The 12,715-nt window shown below is 43.6% G+C and overlaps 1 protein-coding gene across 3 annotated transcripts in view; it reads right to left on the reverse strand.

The window, feature by feature from the left end:
• Positions 1 to 9,369: 9,369 nt before the first annotated feature.
• Positions 9,370 to 12,715, reverse strand: part of LOC102527302 (cytochrome P450 3A29-like) — a 38,032-nt gene continuing 34,686 nt past the window's right edge. For all 3 annotated transcript variants that reach the window (XM_072943282.1, XM_072943280.1, XM_072943281.1), the window contains one exon: positions 9,370 to 9,923. In XM_072943282.1, the coding sequence (XP_072799383.1) occupies positions 9,828 to 9,923 (96 nt within the window). In that variant the 3' untranslated portion in view covers positions 9,370 to 9,827. The remainder of the gene's footprint in view (positions 9,924 to 12,715) is intronic.

The following is a 12,715-nucleotide window of genomic DNA, read 5'->3' on the forward strand; positions in this document are numbered from 1 at the left end:
CCCCTCACAAGATGTATGGTTTAAAGACCTAAATATAAAACGTGACACCATAAAACTCCTAGAAGAGAACATAGGTGAAACATTTTTGGACATAAATACTATCCATTTTTTTTAGATGAGTCTCCCAAGGCAAAAGACACAGAAGCAAAAATAAATCAGTGGGACCTAATCAAATTTAAAAGCTTTTTCACAGCAAAGGAAACCATCAACAAAGCAAAAGACAACCAATGGAGTGGGAGAAAACATTTGCAAACGATGAGACCAACAAGGGGTTAATTTCCAAAATATATGAACAGCTCATAAAACTCAATATAATAAAAAAAAACAAACAAACAAGCCAATCAAAAAGTGGGCTGAAAATCTAATAGACATTTCTCCAAAGAAGACATACAGATGGCCAATAGGCACATGAAAAGATGCTCCACATCCCTAATTATTAGAGAAATGTAAATCAAAATCACAATGAGGTATCACCTCACACCAGTCAGAACGGCCATCAACAAAAAGTCTGCAAAGCATAAATGCGGGAGAGGATGTGGAGAAAAGGGAACCCTCCTCCACTGTTGGTAGGAATGTAAATTGGTGCAGCCACTATGGAAACAGTGTGGAGGTTCCTTGGAAAACTAAAAATAGAGCTACCATGTGATCCCACATTCCCACTCCTAGGATATGCCTAGAAAAGATGAAAACTCTGATTTGAAAAGATAAATGCACCCCAGTGTTCATGGCAGCATTATTTAGAATAGTCAAGACATGGAAAGAAGCCAAATGTCCATCAACAGGTGATCGTTTTAAGAAGATGTGATATATCTCTTTGTACACACACAGTGTGATATATATTACTCAGGCATAAAAAAGAATGAAATACTGTCATTTGAGCACTATGGCTGGACCTAGAGAATATCATCCTAAGTGAAGGCAATCAAAGACAAATAGTATATGGGGAACCTAAAAAATAATACAAATGAATCTTTATACAAATCAGAGTCAGACTCACAGACACAGAAAACAAACTTGTGGGTACTAAGGGGAGAGAGGGAGAGAGAAATTAGGAATATGGGATTAACAAATACAAACTACCATGCATAAGACCGATAGCAACAAGGACTTACGATATAACACAAGGAAAAATATTCACTATCTTGTAATAACCTATAATGAAAAATAATCTTTAAACAGTTTATACGTATGTATATATATAATAATAACTGAGTCACTTTGCTATACACCTGAACTTAACACAATATTGCAAATCAACTAGAGTTCAATTCTAAAAGGTTGTAAACACTGCAAGACTGGTATTCGGGCACAATCTGTACCGACTGCCGAGATCAGGGTAAAACGGTTACTCAATAAATGTTTGTCAAATTGAGTTGAATCAATATTGTGCCCTCCACATTTATTACTCATTTGCTTGTATTGATTTTTATACTGACTAAATGATTAAATAAACCACTTTGCTGGTACGTACAAAGTATTAAAATACTTTAGACCAACTCTCTGCTCTCTGCTTTTGGTTTAATACCGACCCTTGCTTGGAAGACTCATTCTGCATACGTAGCAACTCTTTGAGGTAGATTCTGAGGAAGCACTTTCAGAGCCAACTATGAGTTAAAGATATTGAATGTCTACATTGATTCTATTGTTTTTAAACTTTTTTTTCTTTTTGATGGGGGTGGGGAAACAGGTTTATTTATTTATTTTAGTGGAAGTACTGGGGATTGAAGCCAGGGCCCCGTGCATGCTAGGATCTATACCCGCCCCCGGAAATCTACATTGATTTGAACATCGTAAACTTTAAAATCACAAAGGAATACTAGAGATTATCTACATCCACTTAGAAATAAACTGGAGCTACAAAAACTAACAGAATTTCCAAAGTCCTTACAGACTCCTAGTGAAATAATGTGGAAAAATGAAGTTTTAGCAATGTTGAAATAAAAAAATTATGTTTCATAATTAACTAATTAATCAACTAGTTACTAAAAGCAAGCCTATGGGTCTGTACCTCAGCTCTCAAGCCCTCCTGATTCTCCACAGGGAAAAACCTGGTGTTGCCATTTCGGGGTAACCAGGTGGTATCTAAGCTTGGTGGCTGGGTGCGGAGGTTGGTGGGGGAGTGGTGAGGTAAGCGGCAGGTCTGTGGACATCCTCTCTTGGCCTTGGAGGCAGTGGCCACCTCACCCCTGTAACACTGTATGTTGGCCGGGATCTATAACTGCTGTGTTCAGGCCACGTGCCAAGCCTGGAATACAAGACTCAGATCCTTGCTTATGAAGGCGAGGAGGTGAGAGGCACTAAACGAATAATCACACAAATAAATATTGAGCTGTATACTGGGACATGTGCCATGCAATAAAAGAACCACCTTTCTTAAGCTCCCACAGCATTGATATAGTTGACCTTTCTTTCCTTAGACTCTGCCCTCCTTTGAAAAATATGAAGACAACAGAAATAGTAGGACTTGATGCACTGGAAGCGTGTGACCTTGGGCATCCCTGGGTCTGCCTCCTCATGTGTCGGTGAGGAAAACTGTCAAGAATTGAGGTAAGAGGACCTTACCCCAACCACAAGGCCCTTTCACTGCTGCCTCTCTCAGCTTCTGTGTCCCTTGAGGGTTTTCTAAACACTCCCTCTCCCTTTATTCTTCTTCCTATATATGTCATTTAGGGTCCCCAGTTACCCCCAGCCAATCGGGAACCAAGAGTTCCTGAGGGCAAGATGGAGAGCTGAGATGGAACAGGATGGGCCTGGGAGAAGACAGCCACCCATTTAGGACCTGAACTCTAAACTGTAGAGTGGTATCTCAGCTGGGATTGCAGAGAGAGGGGCACACAGAACACACACACACACTCACACACATGTAATGAGAGCTAATAATTTTTGTTCTGAGGACTTGGCCTGCATTAAGTGATTCCATCCACCCAACAATCCTATGAGATACGTACTTTCTGGATCCCTATTTTACAAATAAGCAAAAGGGGCCCCGAAAGGGTACGTGACCATTCAAGGATGCATCACGAATTACTAGCAGAGCTGGGATCCAAATTCACATATTCTAGGTTTAGAGCCCAAGGTCTTAACTTCAAGTAGGCTCAGCCTTGCCCAAGAATTAGTGGGGGATCTAGCATTAAAGACCAGGTCTTCTGAGAGGGTAGTGGCCAGTGCTCTGCCCAAAACAGAGACCGGGTGAGGCCCCTCGCAAGGCCATCAGGGAGGGCTGGGGGAGCTAGGGGGATGTCCTTCCTGACCCGCACACGGCCCACTGAGGAGAAAACCCTGAAGCCCATGCAGTGATGTGAGTGAAGCTGAAGCTGTACCATCCACTTTGCAGCAAAGGGAACAGGAGGAGGATTTCCTCATGGCTGCTCACCTACACAGTCCCAGACTTCTTATTCTTATAAACTGCCCACCAACACCTCTACTGTGGTTTATAAAATCCTTTCCTGTCTCTCTTACTTACCCTCATGAAATGTCTCAGATTATTTAATTCCCACTTTATAGATCTGGAAACAGGAGCTCAGGGTGGGGAAGAGTCTTGCCCAAGCCATTAAATCATGAAACCAGGATAGGGAGCCAGATCGTGTGATTCAAAATTGTTGCAATAGCACACTTGCTTGGATTTCCAGGGGCGTCCTAAATAACCTGGCAGGTTTTATCAGCCTCGTAAGGATGAGTATTTCTTCCCACTCCTCCCAGCATGCTTGCCTTGTTGTACAAATGCTACAGAACTGGTTGTGTCTGCAAAAATGACAGCCCATCCTTTTACTCGTTACTAAATTTGGGTCACTGAACTGCTGCTGTCAGCTGATAGGTGATGTTGCAAACAGTTCTGACGTGTAGCAATCAGAATCATTTGATCTTCCAAGAAAGCAGGAAGTTAAAAAAAAAAAGTGAACTCAGCAAGTGAAAGAGGAATCAGAATGGGAGGCAAATTTAAGAAGACCGCATGGAAGGGAGTTACTGAAATAGGAAGTGTAAGATGAAGGAAAAGGTAAGCATCACAGGTTACCTTGCAAAGAGGGGCAAAATTTTGGTGGTCTCTCCTAACTGTTGCCAGAAACACCTAAGGAGTTTTGCCTGACCCTAGGCTGACCTCACCCAAGGAATCGCCTCCTCGGCCACCAGACAGGGCCTGGTACGATAAGGATCTTGCAACATTCTTCTCTTCTTCAAATCTCTCCAAACACTCCCATCATCGACAGTATAAAACCCAACTGCCTTAGGGTAGCAACTCAAGACCTTCATTGGAAACTTAGGTTGCTTCCATATCTTGGCTGTTATACAAAGAGCTGTAATGTACCCAGGGGTACATATATCTTTCATTTTTGTGTGTGGTGTAAGGGAGTCTTCTAGCTTCATTTCTTTACATGCTCTTGTCCAGTTTTCCCAACACCATTTGCTGAAGAGACTGTCTTTATTCCATTGTATATTCTTGCCTCCTTTGTCAAAGATTAGTTGACCCAAAGTTTGTGGGTTCATTCCTGGCTCTCTATTCTGCTCCATTGGTCCTTATGTCTGTTTTTGTACCAATACCATGCTGTCTTGATGACCGTAGCTCTGTAGTATTGTCTGAAGTCTGGGAGAGTTATTCCTCCAGCCTCTTCCTTTTTCTTCAGTAATGCTTTGGCAATTCTAGGTCTTTTGTGGTTATCTTTCAAATTTATGTTCTCATACTTTTGAGATAAAAGTGGAATTCCTGGATCATCGGATAGCTCTCTTTTTCATTCTTTTGAGGACTCTCCATATTGCTTTCCACAGTGGCTGCATCAGTTCACAATCCCACCAACAACACAGGAGGCCTTCCTTTTCTCCACATCTCTGAACGTGTTACGTGTCTTTTTGGTAATAACCACTTTGACAGATGTGAGGTGGTCTCTCATTGTGGTTTTTAAAATACTTTTTAATTTTATTTATTTTATTTTGGGGTGGGGTGGGGAGGAAGGGAATTAGGTTTATTTACTTCTTTTTAGAGGAGGTCCTGGGGCTTGAACCCAAGACCTCATGCATGCTAAGCATGCGCTCTAGCACCTGAGCTAGACCCTCTCCCCTCATTGTGGTTTTCATTTGCATTTCCTGGTGGCGGGTGATGTGGGGCACATTTTCATGAGCATCTGTACATCTTCACTGGAAAACTGTCTATTCAGGTGTTCTGCCCACCTTTAAATTTGTTTGCCCACTTTTGGTTTATTTTCTTTTTATATTGACTTAGAGGGTATTAGGCTAAATGAAATAAATCAGAGAAAAAAAGTGTCTTATCATTTTACTTACACGTGGAATCTAAAAAAACAAAACAAATGAACAAACAAAACAACATGAGAAAGAGTCTCAGAGATACAGAGAACACACTGGTGGTTGCCAGAAGGGAGGAGGGTTGTGGGGCAGACGAAATGTATTAAGAGGTACAAACCTTTAGATATAAAACAAATAAGTCACAGGGATATAATGTACACATGGGGAATATGATCAAGAACATTTTAACCACACTGCGCGGTGACTGATGGGCATCAGCCTCACTGATGTGCTCATGGCACAGGGCACTGACATGTGGAAACATTCTGCTATAAACCTGAAACTAATATAAGGTTGTATGCTAGTTATAACTCAATTATTTAAAATAATAAAAATGCATAAAATAAAATAAGATAAACAGGGGAAAAAATACCCTTGGGCCACAGCTAGCTTCTTCAGTCTGGTCTAGGTCCACTCACAGAGTATACATAGAGACCTTCAAGGAGCAAGTATATTTTAGCCTGCTTTCCCGAGAAAGAAGAGCCTGAGACTCAGACTATCGTGCTAAGATTTTAGAAGGAATTTGATCCCAGGGGAGCAACAGTGAAGGAACCAAGCATGGAAGGAAAGTGAATTTACACCAGGTTCCTATTCAAAGGCACACTGCCTGTGTATCTTTGACCCCTGAAGGAATAAACCCGCCTCATCCTAGCTTTTCATGTACCCTGGACACGGCACAGATTGGACGTGAGCAGCGACATTTGTCAGAAACCTGGGCCATGAAAGCAATTCGAAGGGAGGGCAGGAGGGAGCCCGCACGAGCACGGTGGCAGCGTTTCCCCCAGGGTCCCTGCAGCTCCTCCCCCACAAGGTTCCCCACGCTCAGCTGTGATGACAAAGGCGCTCAGGAGATGGGGGATGTTTACGTTGTCCTTTGGAAAATTACTGAACAGCGTTAGGCATCACTGAGGCACTGACGTTGTCATAGTTAAACCTGCGTGAGTGGTGTTTGTAATTAGTTTCCGAAAGAGCAGTTGAAGGTGGAGTTGATAATGTTGGAGCCCAAACTTCAAAACCACTATTGGCCTCCTGAGGACCGAGGATGACATGTCTGTGAAAGTGACAGGCAGGATTTATGCAGCACTCACTGCGTGCCCCCTGGTCTGTGTCCTAAACGGCTCACACGCAGCCTGATTCCATCATCACAGGGTAGGTGATGGCGTTATCCCCCATTGTGCAGGTGGGGACTCTGAGACAAACACTAAGGTATAAAATATTAACTCAGTTTTCAAGGACAGACTCTAGTGAAGTTACCACATCCCTTCCTGAGCTACAAATTCAGCCCCAGTTACTGGGAGCACTGGCTGCCACCAATGAGAGGCTGCCCCATTCTCTGGAGAAGCTCCCTGGGCCAAACTAAAGCCACTGCACCTGGGAGCTTGCACCTCCTGGGGGATGGGACGGCCAGTCTATGAGTGACTGATGGGTTACAAATGCTGGCGCCTGCCTCAAACCGGGACCCCCTCTGTAGGACAGTGCTCCACAGAGACCACAGCGCCACTCACCTTTTCTTCCTGCCTTCCCCAGCTCCCCACACTCCCTTCTCCAGAGAGCACCCTCTCCGTAAACCATTTGTGCCTGAACCCCTGTCTCGGGCTTTGCTTTCAAGGAACCCAACCTAAGTGAGCAGCAAAGCCTGAGCTAGTTTGTGCACAGTGACATTCAGCTGAGGGACATACAGTTGCTGAAATTCAGCTCAAACTCTGGGGCCAAGTTATGCAAAGGGGTAGCTTGTCCTCAATTGCCAAAAGCCACTGATTAGTGTAGACTCAGCCCTGGAAGGTGCTGGGATTTGAAACCCAGGACTCCAGCTTCAGAGCCCCTCACCTCTCAGTCACAGTGTGGTGCCACCGCCTTACATCAAAATAAAGAAGACTAGGGTAGGATGCGGAGAGCTGTATAAGCCAAAAGGTGCCTTTGTGACCCCACCAAATAATCACAAATTTACTGAAGAGCCTGTTCAAAGAACTATTTTCCTGACCCATCTCAGAGAAAATTGCCAACCTGATATTTCACACCCCGTCTCACCCACAAACGGTGATGTGCCGGCACATGACCACAGCACGACCTCCAAGTCAGGAAGTTCACGCTGACACATGACTGCCATCTGACCTCAGAGCCCCCAGTTCCCCACCTGTCCCCACAATGTCCTTATCGCAGAAGGACCCAGCCAGCGAGTTACCTTTAGATGTCCCCTCTAGAGTCTCCTTGTGCCAGGAACGTTGTCAGTCCGTCTTTGGTTTTCATGATGTTGACTCTTTCCAAGATTATGAACCAGTTGCAGACCTGGAGTAGAATAATCCTGTTTAGGTTCGCCTGACCCTTCAGGGTTTCCTTCAGGTTTGCCTCCTGCGCGGGAACATCACACAGGTGAAGCGAGTTCATCTCACTGCGTCCCATTAGGTAACGTGCAGTCAGTTTCTCCCATCCCTGAATGCTCTCTCTGATCCCTTGATTAAAGTGCTCTCTGCCAGGTTTCTCCACTCTAAAGCTACTCTTTCCCCTCTGTAATTAGTGGATTTTTTAAAAGTCTTTTGGGGGCTTAATTAGGTTTATTTATTTATCTATTTTATTTTTTAATGGAGGTAACTGGGAATTGGACCCAGGATTCCTTGCATGCTAAGCATGGCACTCTACCACTGAGCTATATCCTGCCCCCTAGTAATTAGTGGATATTCTGAGCAGCACTAATCTGAAGCTATGTAAGTATCCTCATCAAATTGAAATTTATCAATTTTATATATATATATTTATATATATATCTGTATGTACTCATGCTTTCCTGTTTTCTTGAATGACTTACAATCTCGTATTCTTCTTCTTTATTATTATTTATTGTGTTTAAATTGTCCTTGATTTGGTCAATGGAAGCCCCTCAGGCTGGCTTCTGTCCTTTTGATGCGCCCCCTCAATGTTTAGCGTTTTCTTCCTTTCTAGCGTGAGATGTTCCAGAGTCAGCATGTGCTTTCCCAGCCCTGGAGACAGCATTTCTCTAAGAAGCCACTGGTTCCTTTCAGTGGAAAATGATATTTATAAGCCAAGATTTGTGCACGAAGTGTACTTACTGCTATTAGAGTGTCACTGTTTCTAAAGCATAAGAGTGGAAAGAAACAGGCAATATGTGTATTTATACCAACACACACACACACACACACACTCACACAGAAGCACCCATCTGTATCCATCCATCATCTGTCTGTCTATATCATCTACCTATGTTATATGGAAAGAAATGGATTGACACTGATACATTCAGTTCCAGTCTCTGACTCCACGGGGTTTATTCTGGTTTCCTCCCTTTCTGAACCAGTGACTCCTTTCTCTGACAGTGAAAAACTTGGCTTCTATGATCCTTAATCTGGTTACCCACTTGATCAATCCCACTTTATGCAGCCAATTCCCTTTCTACCCAGGGATGCCCTCCTCACCGTACTTGGGATCGCCACATCCTATTTGGGCTCTGGGTGGTACTGCAGGCCGCCTGAGCGGGCTTTTGGGGTTCCCACACCCATGCCAGCCTGCTGTCTGTGTGGACATTGTCCCCAGCCTATTCAGCCTCTGACTTGGAGCCACTGTTCCTTGCTTAACTGCCCCCACCCTGCAGTGTGAGGCTGCCGACCCTCTGTGACCCACCTGCTGGTTTAGGACTGGATTATCAAGGAAGGTGGGGCAAGGCAAGGGAGGGAAAGAGGAGGAAAGGGTCAGAAAAGGGAAAGGAAGAACCCTGTGTAGCTTCTGATACCAACTGAAAACGACCATTGCTTGTAGCCATTCTCTCCAGTCAATTGCCCAATCAACCAGCTTTTATTTCACATTCATTGTGTTAAGACAGCTGGAAGTTGGGGATGGAATACAAAGAGGTGTGAAGAAAATATGTGTCCAAAACAGGTAGATTTAAACTATGAACATACTTTCTAAGCAGTGGATGAAGTCCCAGTGCTATGACTCTTACCTATTTAATATATCAAATTGGTTCCACCCACCAGTGATTGTGACGGTCAAAGCATTTAGTCACTGAGTCTCCCCGATTCAGAGGTGCGCGTTCCCCCTAATGTGAACAAGGGCAGCAGACAAGACTTCCGTAAAGAGATGTTTATTGACTTGCTCAATAGAATATTTAATTCAGAATCTTCAAAAAAATCTGTGATCTAAATGTCACTACTTCAGTCACCACTGCAATTCTTGTTTTCATTAAATTTTGTTGAAAAAACTGTTGAGAAATTTTGATTCTTGATCAGCGCTCCAGAGGAGTACATGGCACTAACTAGGGGTGGGTGGAGATGGTCCTGTGAGAACTCGGGAAGCTGGGTCTACATATCTGGCCCTTCCTAGTCACCTCCTTCATGTGGCACAACATACAACACTCCCCGTAGACCCTGAAAAGGCTCAATGAATGTACAGGATCCGTGATCATCCAACAAGGCAGCGGGTGAGGCCCGTTTTCATTTCTGGGTTTTTTCACAAAGTCAGTCCAGGTCTCTGGTGCTCTGGGACGCGGCTTCCTTGCAGAACAACGCCCAGGTCCTTAGGGAAAGTCAGGCTTCATTTAAGGTTCCGTGTCTGGGCACAACTTTTAGAATGATGGGTTTTTTCGGTTGCAAAAGGCCTTGAGTGCCTAATTCCAGGGGGATCTGCAACAGTTAAACAAACGCACGAGAACCAATCAATGAAGCATCACCAAGAAGCAAAGTAGACAAGATACATTAGGGACAATGATGCTTTACAAACACATAAAAGCTAACTTTCAGCAGCCTGTATCTTTGACTTTTTTAAACTACTAATTCAATGTGTTTAACAGATAAAAGGGCAGTCAGTCTATTTGTAGTTCCTTGATTGAATTATAATAGTTTATGTCTTTCAGAGAATTGTTTAATTTAACATAAACTATATGGGCATAAAGGTGTTTGCCATACTCCTTTCTTATCTAATAAGCGTAGAATTAAAAAAATTTTTTTTTCACAATGGTTTTGGGGGAGAAGGGAGGTAATTAGGTTTATTTATTTATTTTCTTTTTTTAAACAGAGTCACTAAGGACTGGCCCAGGGCCTTGCGCATGCTAAGCATACACCTGCCACTGAGCTGTGTCTCACCCCCTTATCCTCTTTGAAAATTAAAAAAAAATTTTCACTTTTATTGAGATATAATTGATGTACAGAAGGGCATAAGTTTATGGCATATAGCATAGTGATCTACTTCTAATTATCGTGAAATTACTACCATAATAAGTTTTGTGAGCATTCATTATCTCATATAGATAGAAAAGAAGGGGAAAAAAACCATTGTCTTCCATGTGTGGGAACTCCTAGGATCTCCTCTCTTACACTGCACAGATGCTAACTACAGCCATCATGTGGTACATTACATCCTGCTCCTAATTTATTCTATAATCAGAAGTTTGTAACTTTTGACCACGTTCATTCAATGTCCCCTCCTATCTCTGATCCTGTATATTTATTCTATCAGCTGTGTCAAAAGTGGATAGTGAAAGGATTCATCCATCATTCATTCCACAGAATAGCTCTTGAGCACCTATTCTGTACCAGACTTGATCCAAAAGTCAGGTTGGCCTGTGTTCTTTATTGATTTAGAATTTAAATAAAAATGCTCAATTTTAAAAAATATACCAGGTTCTTTGACATTATGGCAAAATATCTTGAAAAATGATGTACAGGTATTTTGTATATGTCAGCTTACAAGGTAACCCTTGGTATGTATTACACATTTTAATTTTATGGGCCATCCTCAACTTGTAAAGAGGCCAGCCCCTCTCTGAGTTGGACCCCATCAGTTTCATGGTGGAAAGAAGGCATTGTGAAGCATTATGCCCGTTGTTTTCAACATCTCCTGGCTCCCAAGTGCAGGGCAAATGGTAAACTTCTGACGGCCTACAGCATTTTGCCTGATATTTTAGATCCATTCTCACTGAGTCACTTCTTCAGAGTTGGAGGAAACAACAGAGTGACCTTCTAACGTCAGGTGACAGAAGGGAAAGCAAAACGTCATGGAGGGGAGAAGCCCCAGCCTGCGGGTGACTGGGTGCAGCTTGCTGGGAGCGTCTGCCCCTCCCAGATGTGCCAGGGGCCCCGTTTCTCTCAGGGGTGAGTCCCATGTCTGGACATGATTACAGGACTGCCTCACAGGTGCCCCAAAACAAAATGGAAACCATCTCTTTCCTCCTCGTCCCTGAGAAAGGCTGTTCATGTGGTGCAGCTTCTTATTAACTGCCCGGGTCCTGACACAGACCTTGTTACAGGGCCGGGATTCATACCAGTCAATGGTGACTGTCCTTTGTGCTCTTTAGAGGAGAGAAAGCAGATCCTTCTAGAAGTATTACACCTTGGTATTTTAGAATTTCAAAGGGCATGCATACATTTCGCTGCAGACAGACGGATACCCACAAACCCCAGAAATACACAAATGTCATTTGTTAAATTTTAGAGGTTCAAACTGCTCAAATGTTTGTGTGCAAGAACTCTACGTCAACAGCAAGTCACTCCTTCAGCATTTACTGGATGACTGCAAGGCACCGCTGGAAGTCTATGAAATGAATAAATGGAGGGGATAGAGTTCAAGACATTTTCGGTAGAAAGAAGACAGAAAGCCAAGCTGGACTGTTCAACAACGCAGTCTTGAGTTAGGTGGTAGGACCCACGAGGTCAGCCTGTGTGAGCTAATAAGAGAACAGGGAGAATGGGCTTTGGCCAGACGGGGGAGGGCTCCATGGAATGGGCTTGGGGACTGAACTAGACCTGAGGGTGAGAACAGAATGGTGGGGGCGTAGACAGAACACACATGGACTTATTATTGGAATGCAAAGGGAGCCCAGCCTGATGGCAGCAGGACTCCTGGAAGGTGAGGGGGACTGTGGGAGTCCTTCACATCTGGCAGAAATGCTTTCAATCAGGGTTTCTCCCCACAGCAGAATCTCTGGGGGCATTTTGAATGTCACCCTGTGAGAATTATTTTAGGATGCCTCAGATGTCCTAGGCATCAGAATTTGTAAAGGACCACAGATTTTCCTTATGCAAGCAGTGGCTGAGAAGCACTGTCAGGAGAGCTTCTGGAAGTTCTGGTGGAGAAGCGTGTTGCTGAAAGGTCATGACGTGGTAATGACTGCACTCAGGACTGTGCATGCACTTCCCCTTCTCTCAAGGGGACTTGAGTCCAAATATCAAGTGTTGCTCAAGTTCAATGGACTGCATCTAATGCTGTCACACTAACTGCATTGACTCTAGATGACCTTTACAGTTGAGACTTTATACAGCTACAGACGTAGCCCTCCAGAGCTGATGGACAGTCAGAAGCTCAAGAGCTCCAAATAGATCTCTGCCTAGTAGAACAAATGATTCTTTGAATAGATCACATTCCTAGATATATATTGGGAGACCCCTCCATTAAAACAAAAGTCCCAACAAAACATTGT

This window comes from Vicugna pacos, chromosome 18, assembly GCF_048564905.1.
Source record: "Vicugna pacos chromosome 18, VicPac4, whole genome shotgun sequence".
Classification (NCBI taxonomy): Eukaryota; Metazoa; Chordata; class Mammalia; order Artiodactyla; family Camelidae; genus Vicugna; species Vicugna pacos.